Genomic DNA, 18,677 nt, shown 5'->3' on the forward strand with positions numbered 1-18,677 from the left:
TCCTGTTGTCCACTGGATAGGCCAACCAGGCACTTCCAGAAAGGTCACAAGCTGGGAACGGAGGTAACAGTTCTCTTCCACTTCTGCTCTCAGAAACTGGCAGTCAGAGGTAGACTGCCTCTGAACATGGAGGTTCTAGTTTGCTGTCCTGGCTGAGGGGCATTTATAGAGCACCCCCCCCCCAAGAATTTGGCTCAGCCACTTTTAAAGTCATCTGAACTCTCAGTTAGCCAACACCACATCCCACAGCAATAGTTAATTATTATGCTCCTAAAAGGGGAGCTGAGGACTGAGCACACACAGGATGGAACTGCATTTCATAAGATGCGCTCACACACGTGAACATGTGCAAAGGCTCAACCCTCCTCTTGACTGCCTGTACTCCCCTGTGATCCCTCCTGGTGGCCAGTTTCAAGACCCAAGTTGAGCGGACACCCTAACCTGTCCTCCCCCATAAATCCTCAGCCTGCATTAGCATGGCGAGAATCATGGAAATATGTTTCCCAAAGTTATGTGTCGCAGCACCTGCAACCTCAGATCATGTGCTTGGCTGGGTACGAGCCCTGGAGCCTGCTAAGAACACAGGAAGGCCTCTGTTCCAGCCGAGAGGACTGATGCATGGACCCAACAAGGCCTGAGGCTCTCCTCTTACACCACTTAGGTTCAAAGTCAGCAAAACCAAAGATGGAAAAGCCCGGAGGGTGATGGTGGTCCTTTGGGTTAAAGAGATTCTAGGAAAACTCAAAAAGATCCTAAAAGGGTTTCAGTGGCTCAAAATGTACTTCAGCAGTTGCAATGTGGGAAACTGCAGGCTATTGCAGGCTGCCTTACTGTTCAACAGAACACAGTCACCCCCTAAAGATGCTGCAGAGGGAGGGAGAGAGGGAGGGATCAGAACCCTGAAGACTGCTCACAACTCTCTCCACTTGAACCAATGCGGTCTTAGAGTAACATCCCCCAAAGGCTAGAACAGGGACAAAATAGCAACCCTGATTTTTCCAGGGACAAGTCCCAGAAGATAAAGAACCAACCCTGGCAAATAAGGACCACTGGAGCATGTGAAAGCAGCCTGGGGACCAGGAACTTTCTCCCAGCCGTCTCTGCAACAGCACAAGACATCCTGGGGCACAGATCTGGGACTGCAGGCTGCAACCGGTTGGAGCTCCCAGCTGGCTTGGGCAATCTGGCTCCTACATGGCTCCCTACTTTGCCTTTCCCAGAACTGTCACCATTCATCTCACAGAACAGTACAAAAGCCCTTTTCAGTCACCTCCTCCTCCCTGGCTAGGCAGAAAGCATGCAGAGCACTCAGAACAAGAAGCATTTCCCTGCTTTTCTCATTAAGAAGGTCTGAACTTCTCCCTGCCCCAAACACAGAGAGAGCAGGAAGGTGGGTGTGTTTGGGCTTGCCAAATGCCAGCGTAAAGGTCGGGTTAGATGCTGCAGAGTCCTGCAAGGGAACCAGACCTGAAGTTCTCGCTTCTCTAAGTGGCAGCGACTGCTGCTTTCTCTCCTTCTTTAAAATCTCCAGACTGAACACGACCATTTCAATTCCATGGCACACCAGCTCTGTACAGAACAGAAACAGCTGCCCACAGAAAGGGAGTGTTGCCCTCCATCCACCTTTTTATGAGCCCATCTGCCACACAGACATAGCTGTGGCACATCAACAAGGAGAAAAAGGAGCAAACCTGGATGATCCGCTTACAAAAACATCCCTGCCTGGTCACCTTGAGGTGAGTTTGCTTCGCTCCAGGCAACTAGTCATGTGTCTGTTTGCAAAACGAACGCAAGTTATGGAACAGAACTTAAGTGTTGGTTTTTGCTAGCCATCCAGAGTCTTTGGCGACATCAAATAGGGCACTAGGATCAGTGAAGCAGATTCATGCTTCCACTGAAATGGAGCACATGTGGTTGCAACACAGTGGACTGGACACCAGATTCGAAGTACCAAGATGACCTACCTGTTTCTGCCCATCGTCTCATGATCCTTGACAACGACGTGAAGTTCAGCATTCTGATCGAGAGGAATCCCTTTCAGGTCCCATTCAAATCCCTAAGAAGGACACGAAGAGGAGACAGGTGACTGCTGGAGCTCTCAAAAAGGCAATGTGCCGGGGTGCCTGGAATCCTGCCCCAAGTCTCAGCAGGTGGCCTTGCTTTCTTGGTGTTGAGGGCCACACTCTGGCTATGCTCAGGGATTCATCATCATCATTAATAGGAATAAAAAGAATATTTATACACCACTTTTCAACAGAAAAGTTCACTAAGTAGTTTAGAAAGAAAATCAAGTCACTAAATGGCTCCCTGTCCCAAAAAGGGCTCCCAATCTAGCAGGAGAGACACCAGCAACAGCCACTGGAAAAACTGCTAGGGTGGAGAGCAGTGTTCTTTCCTTTCTTTCTTCCCTGCTTACGGTTTCATCTTATTGCTTATTCATCCTTCATATTACTTCATATCTTTCAGAGCTGACCTCTGACATTGAAAATGCATTCTGGCCTGAGCCCTCCTAGTAAAAGAGAGAGAACCCGCATTGTCTCCACGGAACTAAGAAAAGATAGCCCTGCCCAGCTCTTCTTAGTACAAATGGAATTACCTACATTATTCTGGGGGCCACGCAGCAACTGTTACCCTGCACATGCCTGATCTCCTCTGATCTCAGATGCTAAGCAGGGTCAGGCCTGGTTAGTACTTGGATGGGAGACCACCTGGGAATACCGGGTGCTGTAGGCTTATACCATAGTTTTCGAGACTGAAGGTTGCCAACCATTCAACCACACAGAGATCTCTCCACTATTCACATAGCCCGTACACACTTCCAAAGGTGCTCAGAACCACAGAGGGACTGGGGCAGAGCTCTGTCGCCCTTAATGAGTGAAGGCTCTGCCCTTTCAACAGCTTCATGAATGGACAGGCACCAACAGAGGACTTTTTTCCCAGCAAGGAGATACAGTGACAAAGAAGGCTGCAGCTGCCTGGACAAGGCACAGAGCCCCAGCTGTCAAACACTCACAGAACACAGATAGCACCAGGCCTCCTGCAACTAGTCATGATGGCTACCTGCTGCCCCATGTTTGGAGGCAGCAAGGGCAGAAGGAGGGTCTGGTTTTCCTTTCTTTCTTGTGGGCTTCCCAGAGGACCACATTCAAGATGCTGGCCTAGATGGGCCTTTGCCTGGTCCCAGAAGCGCAGTCCTTACTGTCTGTGGAGCTGCCTGGTGCAGACACTGAGGGGATGTGGCACTCTGTGACGAAAGAGGCCACCTGTGGGAAGGTGCCTACTGCTGTGAATGAGCACCTGTTTTGTATGCAGAAGGTCCCATTCAGTCCTGGCAGCAACTCCAGGTAGAGACGAAATACACCTGACAGGACCCCTGGACTGTCAACAAGTCTGCACAACGACCTGACTTGGGTTAAGGCAGCATCTTCTGCCCCTGTCTCCTCCATGCAATGCATCAAGGTCTAGGCCACTTCCCTCCCTTCTTGCATCACCCACCAGGGCAATCAAGGCCATCTTAGTCCCAAATCCAGGCTGGGCGCCAGGTGGAAATGAGTGGAGATAATCAGGTTCATCTTGTAGCTGAGGCACCACCACCCACTCTAGCACCTTGCCCCAAAAGGGGGAATTGGAGACCAGGCTCTTCAGCAGAGGTTCAACTGCTGCTATCCAACCCTCCCTGTTCAGCCTCTGCTGGGGCTCTTGTAACCCAGGACAGGCAGGGGTCAAATTAGCCTGTGGACGACCTTGCACAAGCAAGAATCATGTCCACATCCTTAGGCTGTATGATCTGAAATGAATCTGGAACAGCTGGGCAGGTCAGAGTATTGAGAGCATGTCTAGGCATTGTCAAAGGAGTGCCTGAGTCATGGCTGATGAAAGCCAGTTGGTCACAAACCAATCCTGCAGAGCTCTCCAGGTGCCCAGAAGGCCCCCCTCAGAGACACAGAGAAGGAAAACGGGCTCACCTCGTTCCACACAGGGTTGATGTTGTTCTTAATGACCTTTGTTCTCTTTTTCACCCCTGAAAGAGATGGCAGAAGCATCAGAGGAGCAGAACAACAACATGCGTCAGTTTGCATTCCCACGTCTGCACCCTATGGAGCTGACCTCTGACATTGTTGGCGACCCACCTGCAGCCCAGCTCCTGCCAAAAGAGAGTCAAGGTCAGCCCCATCCCAGCCAGCTGTCCAGGTAAGAAACAAAGCTCCAAAACTGGCTGACGGACAGGAGCAGGCATCGTGAGGAAAAGGCAGCAGCTTGGTGTCAAGGCGACTGTGCACTCGGTCGGGGAGCGCAATGGACGGACACGCCAAAGACAAGATGGGAGGAGCACAAGGAAACAGCACCTGTGCCCTGGGATAAGGAGCCAGTCTTGTGGGTCACTTGCTCCACAGACAACTCTGGGAACCTTCTCATTGATACGTAGTATATAAATACCACCATCAACGAGCACAATTAAGGGTTGGTCTTGCTCACTTGCATTATCCTCAGTATACCTTGTTGGGGTGAGGTCAAAGCACACTCAGGATCCAATCCTATTCAGCTTTCTAGCACCTTTGCAGCTACAATACAAGGGAGCAAACGTCCCTTTACCTTGAGGAGGCCTCTGTGACTGCCCCTCCACCACAGGCTGCAGCAGACACCTTGTTGGCACAGCTGCAACCGAGCTAGAACGATAGGATTGGGCCCTCAATTACTGGGTGATCTGAAACCGGCCCCATATGGTCCACATTCAGCCCCACCCCCTCCCCCGGGAGAATTCTGGAGCTCGCCCATCAGAACAGGAGCGACAATTCTGCTCCTTTAGCTGGAGACTTTGGAGTTTTCTCCCTGGGGCACGTTGCACGTCTCCCATTCCTTTCTGTCTGTGCGTCACATATGCAAACACATCCAATGTGGAAACAAGGGGCTCCTTCAGGTCAAGTACGGCACACACAGAGTAGCCACTGGAGTGGAGAGCACAACCTCTGCAGTCGCAAAAGGGACTCTCGGAGCACTGCTCAATTTGCCACGAAGTGGAAAAAGGAAAAGGAAGTGCCTCTGGAACAAGAACAATAGGTGGTCCCCAGTGCCAGAAGGTTTGCAGGAAGGCCCGGCTGGCAGAGCGTCAGGCTGGCTGCCTGCCTCTCTCTCTCTCTCTCTCTCTCTCTCTCTCACACACACACACACACACACAGAGGGAGTCCAGCACCAAGTCAAAAGATACTATATATGGTCACTGAACAACCATTTCTCAGGAGACTCGCAGAACTCGGTTTAGAAAAAGGAATGGCTGGAATCCTAAAGATGCAGCTCAGAGCCTTTGTGGAGGGAGGCTGGAAACATGGTTTTCATGGAAGTGTCTTAAAAGACACTGAGCCTCTGAGCGGCCCGCTTGGAGGCAGGCTGTGCAACATGGCCTTTCCCAGTTTGATGAGACACTTGGCCTACAGACTGAGGCAAAGAGGCAAAGAAGGAAGGCCCATAGCCAGGGAGACAGACCAGGGACAGACTGCACTTGCTCCCAGTGTGGAAGGGATTGTCACTCCCGAATCGGCCTTTTCAGCCACACTAGACGCTGTGCCAGAACCACCATTCAGAGCGTGATACTAGAGTCTTCTGCGACTGAAGGTTGCCAACCTTAAAAGCAGTTTAATCCAACTTGGCCTACAGAATTAAGGAATTAGTAAGTGTGCTAATAACTGAATAAGTTCATGGCTGAACACAGTCACGTTCTGGCAACTCCTGCGACGCCGCTGGAACCAACCGTATTGGCCTCTGCCTTTCCATTGGACCATTTCAGCGACGTGGAGAGGGGGGATTTGCTGCATGGGTAACAGCCTATCCTCCATACCTACTTTTCCCAGGCTTCGTGCACTGGAGAGGACGCTCTGTTCCAGAACCATCATTCAGAGCGCGACACCATAGTCTTCCGAGACTGAAGGATGCCAACAGTGGTGGTGTTAGATCAATGGCTCCTACCTGATGGATGGCCAGTTTGTCCTGTGGAACCCAGTCCTAACTAAAGGCTGAGCAGGGCTCAGTGATGCTGGCACACACCCCACTTCCTACTATGGGTGGCCAGGGACCACGTGGGAGCAGAGAGGTAAGTAATCATTTTGCTTATTTACCTTACTCCGCTCCCGCATGGGCCCCATGGATCTACTTGGGCCTGCGCCAGCTCTTTAGATAAGGGAGTTTGTTGGGGCCAAAAAGGAGAAGAGGATATCAGAAGAGCCATTGCAGCTGACACCTGCACTCCTCCCACCCCCACCATGCCCCCTGCCCTATTCTCCCCACCACTTGGCCTCACCACTGCCTTGCCAGTTCCAGCAGACAGGGTCCTCACCACTGGTGAGCACACATGGCTGCCAGAGATTGTGCTGGCAGCCTCTCTGTGCACTTGGGACAGGGGAACTTGCATTCCACCAAAAGGGCTGTAGGGCTTCAATCCTATGCATACTTCCCTGTAAGCCCAGATGGACACTGTAGGACTTACATATGAGTAGACCTGCCTAGGATTGTGCTGTTAGAATCCCTCGGCAACCCAAAGGCTGTCAAAGGCCCAGGCTTTTGTTAAACAGGCAAGCAGTAAAGATGAACTAAATGTTTATTGACATTTATTGGTAAATTAAAGACTAATAGGTCACCAGGCCCAGATGGCATCCACCCAAGAGTTCTCAAGGAACCCAAGGGTGAAATTACTGATCTTCTAACTAAAATATGCAGCTTGTCCTTTGAAACGGCCACTGCACCAGAGGACTGGAGGATAGCTAATGTCCCAAAAATCTTTAAGAAAGGAAGTTATGGGAACCCCAAGAAGCCACAGGCCGGTCAGCCTAACATATGTTCCAGGTAAGATGACGAAAAGCCTCAAAGATAAAATCTTAAAACCTACAAAAGAACAAACTTTGATGAGGGAGAATCAGCATGGATTCTGTAAGGGTAAGTCTTGCCTCATGAGCCTTTAAGAAATCTTTGAAAAAGTCAGCAGATATGTGGATATCTGTGGATAACCTGTAAATATTACATAACTGAATTTTCAAGAGATTGTGCATTTGACACAATCTCTCACCAAAGACTTCTGGGTAAACTTCACAGCCAGGGAATAAAAGACAGGTCCTCTTTCGAATTAGGAACTGGTTGAAGACCAGGAAACAGAGAATGGGTGTCAAAGGGCAATTTTCACCATAGAAAGAGGTGAAAAGCAGTGCGCCCCAAGCACTCAGACTGGTGCTTTTCAACTTGTTCATAAATGACCTAGAGATAGGGATCAGCAGTGAGGTTGCTAAGTTTGTGGATGACAGTAAACTTTTCCAGGTGGTGAAGACCAGATGGGATTGTGAAGAGCTCCAGAAGAATGTCTCTCAACTCTCTAAACTGGGGGAAGGATGTCTCTCAACTCTCTAAACTAAGATGCAGCAGAATGGCAGATGCCTTTCTGTGTAAGTATAAAGTAATGGACACTGGAGCAAGAAATCAAAACTTTTTATATACACTATGGACTCTGAACATGAAATTAATCTATGGAACTCCTTGCCACATGATGCCTTTTAAAGGAGATTGGACAGATTTATGGCTAAAAGAACCCCACAGGTTTCAAGCCATGATGACTATATGCAACCTCCAGGTTTTAGAGGAAGCCTGTGCCTGGATGCCAGATGCAAAGGAGTGGCAATAGGATATGGGTATCTTGTCTTAAGTGCTCCCTGAGGCTTCTTGTGGACCCCTGTGAGATACAGAAAGCAGGACCAGATGGCCTGATCCAGCAAGGCCTTATCATAAGAAAAATGATCACTTAAGGGGCAATTGAATGGGAGGCTCCCATTGGAAAGGTGGTAAAACCAAATAGATATATGGGAAGCTGAGGGATGAGAGTGTCAGATGATTCACATGCCCCTCTTGCAAAGTGAGTGAAGAAAAGGAAGCATGAACTGGCAGATTCTGGGGAGAGGGAATGGAAAGGAGGGGAGCGAGCCAGTCAAGAACGAACAAGGCACTTTCGGGGTGCAAGTTTGCCAGATGAGGCCCCAACCTGCTGTGGCTTTCACAAGCCTGATCACCCCATCCAAACCCATGCATCTGCAAACAAAGCAAATATCGCAAAGCCACCACAAACCTCCAGTGATCCCTCCTCCAAAGGAAACTGAGAGGGGCTTGTGCTGCACCTCCTGGAACTCCTCCTCGCTCTGGGTAACGGGGCACGAGCAGAGAACCACAGATCAGTGCAGGAGGAGGCACAGACCAGGGACCTCTGAGGCTGCCATCTCTTGTGAGATAGAAAATGGCATTGCTCATTTGAACATGCTATGCTTGTGTGTGTGTGTGTGTGTGTGTGCAAATTTCAAACTGTCCACTCCACAACACTGAAGCTTGGGGGGGGCACACCCAGCCAGATGGATTACACATGGCTGCATCTACTTCGCCAACAGCCCCCAGATTCAGAGGGGGCACACTTGGGAAGAGGAGTTGCTGGGTAGGGGGCAGCAGGGGAGGGGGATGCGGGCTGCTTGCCTGCCATGCTTCCAGGAGTCACCTGACTGGCAAGAAGGCTGCTGGAGGGGGTGGTCTTCCTTGGATACTTTCTATTCACTTATGCATACATGACACACAGTTAGAAATTAGCCCTGACAGCCACGGCAGCTCACCAGCAAAAAAGCAAATGACCCACATCTCTGAAGAAGAGGTTTGCAAATCAGAGCGCTCCAGCTGCCCAAAGCTAGGTGTGCCAAACCACACCAGGTGGAAAGCGCAAGGCCGCAAGTCCCTAGTTCTCTTGCCTGGGGAGCAATTCCTTCCAAAAGCCAAGCATGGCAACACAGTCTCAAGCACAACATGCATAATCTACATGCAATGGAAATGCACAAGATCCCTCAAGGAGATAGGGTGTGGTGCCAGCAGTGGCCCCTTGCTGTGGCAGGCAAGCATAGGGTTAATCCCAGGCCTCTAAGGAGCAGTGGGTGCACTGTACAGCTGCAGCCACTAGAGGCAACCAGGTCATTAAGGGATAAAAGAAGCACCTGAAGAGGGGTGAGTTTGGTGGGTGTAGAAGGAAGGAGCTTGGAGGAGACAGAACTAAACTGATGGATTAATGAATTAACTGACTAATGGACAGATGGGTGAATGGACTTCTGAGGATTGCTGGAGATTGGCGTGTGGCTGCCACTCCCAATACATGCTGAGGACTTAGGTTGCTTTGGTGGCTGGAGAAGCTGCTGGCAGGAGAGGGGAGGAAGGAGGACCTTTGCAGGTTGAACAGGTGAGCTAACCTGGTGGTGGGGCCCTGCAGTGCAAAACTAGGGCCATTGTTGGGAAGCTAATTAGCTGAAAGTGGGCATAGGTTCTCTAGGCAAAGCTTGGACTGGAATTTGGCAAAACACTGTGTCCCCTTCCTTCCCAGGAGATACAGGCTGCAACACCCAGGGCTCCTGGGGGCTGCAGCAGTGTCATTTTTCTCCCTTCACCCCTCTGCAATAGGACAAGTGTAGCTGCCACCCTCTGCTCTATGCCACTGCAGGAGGTGACAGGTGTAGGATCTTCTGGTCCACCCAACCCAGTGCACATGGAGCATTCCAGGAAACCCGAGAAGGGAAGCAGCACCAGGTTCGTAGGGGGGGAGGGAAGGGCTTGCTGACCCCAGTGGGCCAGAACAAAAATGGAAGCCTGTCCTTCATACAATCCCTTGCCTCTCTTTTGTATCTACTGGAGTCCTTTACTTCTGCAATCACAAAGAGGGCAAAAAGAAGGGCCCCCCCAAAGGCCACGGCCACATCCACACTGAGGGAGGGGAGCCACATGCCAACTGACCCCCCCCTGCCCAGTCTCCCTTCCAAGAAGCACTTCAGGTTTTGCCACACGACAGGAGGCAGAAACACTTTCGGAAACTGCATGTTTCAAAGGGGCTTTAAAACTTTGCAACTGCTCCTGTTTCAGTACAGAGAAGGCTGAAAAGCAAGCGCAAACTGGCCAGGCATCACAAGCGTCTGGGGAGAAGATTCTTGGGAGGGGTGCCAGCCCTTCCTGCAGCAGTGGGGCTTCTCCCTGCTGCACCCACACTTATGGAGGGAGATGTGCTGAGGGAGACAAGAGGAGGCACACTCAAACACTCAGCACCACAAAAGAAGTGACACAAATTGTCACATGTGGTTCCTTTTCTTTGGTTTCTGGCTGTTAAGTTGCGGGGAGGGGGGTGAGAACTATAGCAGGGATTGTGGAAGGCTTTAAACCTTCCCTCCAACCCAAACCCCTCTCGGGACAAACAGAACCTTTGAGATGCCCAATCCAGATTCTGACCATGGAGGAAAGTAGTTCACAAAGAGGTTTACATAGTAAGATAAATCAACAGATACTTAAATTGTAGTAAAATATGAATTTGTGAATCTAAATAAACATCTAAATAGGAGCCCTGCTGGATCGGGCCAAAAGGAGCCCAACTTCCTGTATCTCACATTGGCCCACCAGATGCCTCAGGGAGCACCCAAGATGACAAGAGGCCTGTAGCCTGTTGCCACTCCTTGCAGCTGGCATTCAGAGAGAGACCAATCAATCCCCCTTGAAAGATACCTAGGCCAGGAGCCATCACAACATCCTGTGGGAAGGAGTTCCACGGATTAATTACCCACTGGATAAATAAATATTTCCTTTTGTCTGTTCTAACGCTCCCGGCAGTCAACTTGAGTGGGCAGCCCCTGGTCCTGGTGTTGTGCAAGAGGTACAAGAGCGTCGCCCTACCAAGTCTTTCCTCTGACAATGCTATGAACTTCCCTTCCATCCCTCCTACCGTCCCCTGTACAATTTTGCAGGTCCCAATCCCATCCCGCAGGAGGAGCCATCCTTCTCAACTGAAGAGCCCCAAAGGCTGTCGCCTTTCCTCCTCAGGGGCCCTGGCAAGGAGGAGACTGAAGCCAGCCACAGTTCCCATCGCCTGCCTTGTCTGGCTGGAGTTGGCCCCAGTGTGCTGGATATTCGTTTAACCCCAATGACAGGCCTGAGGCTCCCACTCCAGCCCTCTGTGGATCAGGTGAGACGGACACTGGGGCTGAAGGAGGAAAAGGGCCTCCCCAGTGAGCACAGGGCTCCAGCCATGAACATCTCCTTTCACCCTATGGAGCATCCCTTCTGCCCAGAGAGGCTGGGACACGGGACCCCTATTGGCCCCTCTGTCCCAGCCCTCTGACTGTCAATGGGGTGGGTGGAGAGGTCCTCCAGGGGGCAGAGGTCCTCCACTGTGGGGCCATTTCAGAGACATGCAGTGGGTGGGGAGGCAGGTGAGGCAGTGCCTCCCGGCCGGAGTCCTTAGAAAAGCTCTGCCACCGGGGGAGGCCCCCACCACCCAAGGCACTGCCTCACCTGCCTCCTCACCCACCGCACGTCCCAGAGCCATTGTGGGACCAAGTTGCAGCCCTTGGGCCATGGGGGCCACGACCCACCTGGGACCAGGACCACCCGCCCATGCCCTCCCTTCCCCACCTGCGGGGAGGCTCCCCTGGAAGTGCCTCCAGCCCCCTTCGGAGCGGACGCGCCTGGGCTCGCTGCCTGCAGCCTCCTCGGGGCCAGTCCCGGAGCGGCGTCGGGGGACTCACCTCGGAAGGTCAGGCTGGCCACCGGGTCGCTGCCCTTGTCGCCCTTCTCCAGCCGCGGCAGGCTGCAGGCGCGCTGGAGCTGGCAGCGGAGCATGGCGCCCGCCGCAGCCCTCTGCCCTCCGCCGGCCGGAGCCCTTCGCGCCGCCTCCGCCCGGCCGGACGCAGCATCAGGACCGGGGCGGCGGCGGCGGCGGCTGCAGGGGCGGCGTTATCCCGCCAGGGGGCGCGCCGACCTCGCCCAGCCGCGCCGCGATGCTTGGCCTCCCGGAGGGCGCGGGGCTGCGCTGCGCTGCGCTGCGGACCCCAAGATGCCCCCCGAGGCCTGCTGGCGGGCAGCGTGGCTCAGCCAGTAGTGCTCCAAGCGCGCCCTCCCCAGCCGCGCCTTGCGGCCAGCCCACCTCGCAGGGCCGTTGTAGAAAGAGGCCAGGGATGCTCCGCCACGCAGGCAACCTCCTGCGCGCACGAGGAGTTGCGGCCTCGGGGCAGCTCTTCTGCGGACTCCCGTGGCGTAGCTTGAGGGGGTGCAAAGCACTAAGGCTGCAGGCCTAGCCGTTCTTTCCTGGGAGTAAATCTCACTGAACACAATGGGGCTTGCTTCTGGATAGACATGCATAGGATTGGGCTGTACGTCTTGCATGGAGCCTCACCCCAGTGTGCAAGGCTCCCTGCAAGACTTCGTGCTTTGCGCCCCCTCTAGCTACGCCACTGCTCCTCGTCAGCTGAGGTTGTCCTCCAAGGCTCTTCTGGAGGGCCCTGCTGCCTTTGGTGGGCAGGTGATGCCATCTTGAAGCCCTGGAGAGATTGTGGGGCTTCAAGCCTTCAATAAATACACACATGTAGACATCATGTTTAAAAAGTGGGGGACGGAATTGGAAGGTACAGAGAGAGGCTTTCAAAGATCACCAGTTCTAGATTCCCATCCATTTATCCGTATTTACAGCTTTGGAAAAAATAATTTTTTTTCTTATTTAAATAATTATAGCAAAGAAAGAAAGAAAGAAAGAAAGAAAGAAAGAAAGAAAGAAAGAAAGAAAGAAAGAATTTCTTTACCCAGCATGTGATTAATCTGTGGAACTCCTTGCCACAGGATGCTGTGATGCCAAAGGTTGCTGTGATGGCGCCTGGCTTAGGTGTGTTTAAAAGGTGATTGGACAGATTTATGGAGGAAAGTCCACCATCGATTACAGGCCATGGAGGGTATATGCAACTTCCAGGTCTGAGGGGTAACCTTTCTCAGAATGGCAGAGACAAGGGAGTGCCAACAGGATGCAGGTCTCCTGTTGTCTTGAATGCTCCCTGAGGTATCTGGTGGGCCTCTGTGGAATACAGTAAGCTGGAATAGATAAGCCGTTGGCTTGATCTATCAGAGCTCTTTGTATGCTCCTATGTTCTTATGATCAGTACCTTGTTGTTTAGACATGTTCCTCATAGTTCATTTTCACATCCCTTACTCTCAGCTTTTGGCATTTTTGTTCTTTGTTTCTCTCAGCTGGGCAAGACTCCCATTTTCTGGACAAAGTCTTCCTGCCTATCACAGCTTGACTCCACCCATAAGGCCTGCTAGCCACCACCTGGCACCTGGGAGTTCATCTCCTCAGCTAACTCAGCTAACAGCCATTGGACGCACTTATTTTTGAATCTTCTTCAGCACTGCTTAGGTTTGTGTCTGTCAAAGTATCTGGTTGCAGTGAGTTCCATAGGCTGCTTCTGCAGTACCTTTTGTGCACCTTGCAACTTGCCCATCAGCCCCATTGGGTGACTCCAAATTCTGCCATTCAGGGAGCATTTTTTGCTATTCACTCTTGTGATGTCATAAACCTCTGCTGTGCCTGGTGCTCCTGAGAGCAGCTGTTCTGCCTCTGCCACCTCCATCCCCACCCAGACGCTCCTACCTGTGGTGTCTCAAAACCCAGCAGACTGGCCTCTGAAGATAAAGGAAGAATGCCTGTCTTAAGCCCTGGTCACGCAGAGGCCAAAGCCAGCAGCTCTACATGGAATTCATCTTATTTGAGTTTCCTTCAGTAACCAGAACTGCCACTGCTTGAGTGAGACTGGGAAAAAACCGGGGAAAATGGGGAGGTTGTGGAACCTTCACCCGCTCTCCTGCCACTCCCTCTCCAAGGGGACCTGGAGAGGCCACTTGCCCTGCCTCTTCCCTCAGCACTCAAGGGCCACCAGGGAAAGGGAGCTGCACTGGCCTGGGCTTTGGGCAGTGCTGATGTTGAAGGCAGTGCCAGGTCTGTGCATGGCGTGAGCCCTCCCATCCCTGTCCCAAACAGGTGCCCCAGCTGGTTGCCAGAATGCCGCCTGGCCACAAGGAGGAGGCTAAAAATAGCAGAGGGGGTGAGGCTCTGTTTCTCAGCAGTCTCCTCCCTGTGCTATCCATAGCTCAAGGCCCATGGTCAGTGCTGGGGGAGCCCTCAGAGTGGCTACATCAGAGCCCTCTGGCCCAGGGGCCCTACCACTTTTGGTCTGGCTGCTCTGGGACGCCTCAGGCAAAGTCTCAAAGTGACGGTTTCATTCAGCAGGTTAAAATGTCCAAGGTGAGCTTCTAAGGCTCTTCTGATCAATCTCCTGCTGCCTCCCTTTTGGACCAAGGTCCTCTGAGCTCCCTCTCAACCTTTGCAACAAGGAGGAAGTGCAGGACCCGGGAAGCACAAGAACCCTCCAGCAGTCTGAGCTAGCAACTTTCCCATGGAGGCCTGATGGTGGGACAGCCACCCGCTTGGGTGGCTGGACAAGCCCCTGCCCGCAACCTCCTGGCAACTGAAGGGGTACATCAGATACCTCCGGCTTTACCTGGTGGATTCGTGGATTGAGAACTGGTTGGAGGCCAGGAAGCAGAGAGTGGGTGTCAATGGGCAATTTTCACAATGGAGAGAGGTGAAAAGCGGTGTGCCCCAAGGATCTGTCCTGGGACCGGTGCTTTTCAACCTCTTCATAAATGACCTGGAGACAGGGTTGAGCAGTGAAGTGGCTAAGTTTGCAGACGACACCAAACTTTTCCGAGTGGTAAAGACCAGAAGTGATTGTGAGGAGCTCCAGAAGGATCTCTCCAGACTGGCAGAATGGGCAGCAAAATGGCAGATGCGCTTCAATGTCAGTAAGTGTAAAGTCATGCACATTGGGGCAAAAAATCAAAACTTTAGATATAGGCTGATGGGTTCTGAGCTGTCTGTGACAGATCAGGAGAGAGATCTTGGGGTGGTGGTGGACAGGTCGATGAAAGTGTCGACCCAATGTGCGGCGGCAGTGAAGAAGGCCAATTCTATGCTTGGGATCATTATTGTATGAGAAGGGTATTGAGAACAAAACGGCTAATATTATAATGCCGTTGTACAAATCGATGGTAAGGCCACACCTGGAGTATTGTGTCCAGTTCTGGTCGCCGCATCTCAAAAAAGACATAGTAGAAATGGAAAAGGTGCAAAAGAGAGCGACTAAGCTGATTACGGGGCTGGGGCACCTTCCTTATGAGGAAAGGCTACGGCGTTTGGGCCTCTTCAGCCTAGAAAAGAGACGCTTGAGGGGGGACATGATTGAGACATACAAAATTATGCAGGGGATGGACAGAGTGGATAGGGAGATGCTCTTTACACTCTCACATAATACCAGAACCAGGGGACATCCACTAAAATTGAGTGTTGGGCGGGTTAGGACAGACAAAAGAAAATATTTCTTTACTCAGCGCGTGGTCAGTCTGTGGAACTCCTTGCCACAGGATGTGGTGCTGGCGTCTAGCCTAGACGCCTTTAAAAGGGGATTGGATGAGTTTCTGGAGGAAAAATCCATTATGGGGTACAAGCCATGATGTGTATGCGCAACCTCCTGATTTTAGGAATGGGTTAAGTCAGAATGCCAGATGTAGGGGAGAGCACCAGGACGAGGTCTCTTGTTATCTGGTGTGCTCCCTGGGGCATTTGGTGGGCCGCTGTGAGATACAGGAAGCTGGACTAGATGGGCCTATGGCCTGATCCAGTGGGGCTGTTCTTATGTTCTTATGTTCTTATGTTCTTATGGTGGTACTATAGTCCAGTGGTCTTCAACCTTTTTCATTCCCATAATTTGCCACAACCACACAACTGAGGCTTTGCCACCCCATTGGAGAATATAGTCCTAGAGTACTTGGGCTGGACTGTGTCCTCTCTTGGCCCCTTTTCCTTTCCACATCCTTAACCCACCATCCTGCAAGCTCTGGCAGCAGATTGCCAGCGCCAAAGGTAAGGTGGAACTGGGCTTGTTGGCAGGAGAGAACTGTAGCGTCTCTTTCCTTAGCAGCCCACCAGGGCCTGAAGGGCACATCCAGGGTGACTCTGCCCCTTTCAACAACAGTGGTCTGAACAGGGAGAGTCCCTCCAGAGACTCCTGCTTCCACAGAAGAAACATTTGGTGTGGCATCTGAATGGCCCTTGCGATCAGCAAAATTTCCCATCACTCCTCCTCACTGTGGATCTATTTTCGGCAGGCTGAACTGGAGCAGGCTCCAGCCCCACCCCTGGCCTAGCAGGGTGGGGGTTTTTTGGAGATGAGCACAGCAGGAGCCTCAGAGATTTTGCTGCCTCTTTGTCTGGGTGCTTAACCCTGAATGGGGACCCTAAAGCCATAATGAATATCAGTAACGTTATTTATTTATTACCAGGCAGTTTAGCACAAAAACTCTCATAGATGTTTTTGGAGCCCTTACACGAATGCTCCTTCTAGCCCCAAACCGTTGGACTTTCTTCCCGAGTCAAAATCCCACCCCTGTGCTCCTGTATTAATTGCTTGATCTGCATTCTGTCATCTCAAAATAGAAGCAGCAGAGAATGGCTCTGCCGGAATTGCATTTGGCTCCTGCTATGGATCCCCACTGGGACAGAAGATGAGACCCCAGATGTGCTCCCAGACTTCAGCTTCCAGAATGCCACCCTCACCCCCACCCCACCGCCTTCCTCCCTGGGGTTCCCTGCATTGCCAACTCCCCCTGCCTCCTCTTACCTTCAAACACCACTGAGCAATAAGCATCGCTGACATCCGTGTCCGGAGTCTGGACATTCTGCGCATGGAGGATGAAGACCCGCAGCATTTTGTGGGGTCCCAGAGGGCGAGCCCCCCTTGCCTCTGGTCCAGCTCTCGGGGGTGCCTGGTTCTGCTGCAGCTGACGCTGGGCTCTCTGAGCCAGCTGAGTGGCTCTTGGCTCAGTGCTCCAGTGACAGGCCCACAGCTCTTAAAGGGAAACCACCCACTGCAAGGGAGCACCAGATGACAGAGGCGAAAATTCATTTTACTATCAGGATAGGGCTTGTCCTTGACCTTTGGGGTTGTGGGACCAGTTAAAAAGGGACCAGCTCAAAGGCCCACAACAGAAATGGCAAACTGGGCATTTGTTTGCAGGAGTCACTCAGGGTGACCAGGTACACAGAGGGTGCCTGTATCTTTCCATGTTGAACTGCACCTTACCCAGGGTAAACCACCAAAGCCTGGATAGGTGTATTTGGAGCTGAGCCAGCAAAATTGCTGGCACGGGTCCCTGTGGATCCGGGTTGTGGGATGGGGTCTGGGAAAGGAGTTTGGATTTGGTGGCCACCACTGCTGTTGAATTCACCCCATCCTGGACCCAATCCACCCTCTTCCCTGCCTCTGTCACCACCCTGTTCTGTCTCCTGCCCTCTGCCAATGTATCTGGGTCAGCAGACCAGTAGCGGTCCGTCACCACACACGAGTCTGTTATGGCCTCCCAACTAGCATTTCAGCAACACATAGCTTTGCACGCTGCCGGAGGTTCTTTTGCCACTGCCATAAGGCAGAGTCCTCTGGCGGAAGGCTTGTTATTGGGATTGGACTGTTAATCTTTGTAGCCACCCCAAGAGCTGAAGGATTGAGCATTTGCACATGCTCAGAGACCACATTTGTTGGCACTTCAGGGCTCTGAAATGCTACATAAATGCCACAGTTACCATCTGCTGCTCTTTTTTTGTGGCTGTGCTCATTCCTTCTGTGTTGGTAATCTGGATTTATCCAGCAACTGCATGCACTTGCATCCAGCACTGGCCTGCCCCCTGCCCAGGGGATTCCCAACTTGGTATTCATGTCCTCCAGCTATGCCTCCCCCTGTGAATCATCCTGTCCCACCCACCAACAGAGGCATGGAGTCCTCAGGCTGGGCTTCTCAAAAATGCTATTTTACTGTCCCACACAGCATTTGGATACAGGCGTGCCTTGCTGAAAAAGTCTAACAGGTGCAGAGGCCTCACTCAAGACCATGGGATGGGGTGGGGGGCTTGGCTCAGGGTGCTCCCTCTTAAAAAAGAGGGGGGATAGATGTTGATCCTCACCAGAGACTTTGCAGCAGGGGACTTTCACTCCCTGCCAGTTTCGTTCAGTTTTCCTCTCCTGCAGCGCTCAGCTCACTTTCCTTGGCCACAAGACTGTGTATGGACTTCCCACAATACCAAGCTAAAACCCAGATGATGCCACAAATGTCCTTCATTCTGGTAACTTACATGAACTGTTCTAACTAGGGACAACTTTTTCATGAAATTTTTGGGTTAGGACTTTTTAAACATGTGTTTCAATGTCTATGAGAAATCGGTTTAAACGTTAGGAGATGGTGTCATGGTTCTGGTGTGGGATTGAGACCTGAAAGAGCCAGGTTCAAATCCCTGCTCAGCCACACAGTGGTGTCACTAGGGTTTGCATCACCCAGTTTGGGAGGCCAGCACATCACCCCCATGATGGACCCGGACCTCCTCCTGTGCAGTAGTGTTACCAAAAAGGCTGTTTTGTTTAGGGGAATTATTTATATTAGCCTTCTGGAAACTTTTGGGACCATAGGCTGGATACAAGACAGCGTAGAGCAAAGAAATCTCTTGTTTAGCTTAATGAGACTGGGAGAAAGGTAACTTTCAATCAAAGGATTATATTTTTATTACAAAAATACACAAAGGTAAAACATAATACACATAGAGAATCGATAAGTATAGATTTCTAGTACTGGTCTGGTGTACCTAACTAGTGGTGGATGCGTGTGCTATATATTTTGGGGTGCATCCGAAAAAGAATCAGAAATGGACAGAAAGTAGGGAGGTATTATAGGGGTTCCTTAATCTGCTAAACCCAGTTGCTGACTAAAGATGG

The 18,677-nt window shown here is 51.6% G+C and overlaps 1 protein-coding gene and 1 pseudogene across 9 annotated transcripts in view; one reads left to right on the forward strand and one right to left on the reverse strand.

Annotated features, from left to right (window-relative positions):
• The window catches only part of DYSF (dysferlin), a 130,987-nt gene extending 114,332 nt beyond the window's left edge, over nucleotides 1–16,655 (reverse strand). For 5 of the 9 annotated variants that reach the window (XM_066632109.1, XM_066632105.1, XM_066632104.1 and 2 more), the window contains exons 1-3: nucleotides 11,562–11,698; nucleotides 3,966–4,021; nucleotides 1,965–2,056 (exon numbers count right to left, since the gene is read on the reverse strand). In XM_066632109.1, coding sequence (XP_066488206.1) covers nucleotides 1,965–2,056; nucleotides 3,966–4,021; nucleotides 11,562–11,655 — 242 coding nt within the window. In that variant the 5' untranslated portion in view covers nucleotides 11,656–11,698. Of the gene's footprint in view, nucleotides 1–1,964; nucleotides 2,057–3,965; nucleotides 4,022–11,561; nucleotides 11,699–16,538 lie in introns of those variants that run through there. The other 4 variants (XM_066632110.1, XM_066632106.1, XM_066632108.1 and 1 more) reach the window with 1 other exon arrangement.
• On the forward strand, nucleotides 2,614–2,733 carry LOC136656669 (5S ribosomal RNA; annotated as a pseudogene).
• Nucleotides 16,656–18,677: the final 2,022 nt, after the last annotated feature.

This window comes from Tiliqua scincoides, chromosome 6 (assembly GCF_035046505.1).
Source record: "Tiliqua scincoides isolate rTilSci1 chromosome 6, rTilSci1.hap2, whole genome shotgun sequence".
Classification (NCBI taxonomy): Eukaryota; Metazoa; Chordata; class Lepidosauria; order Squamata; family Scincidae; genus Tiliqua; species Tiliqua scincoides.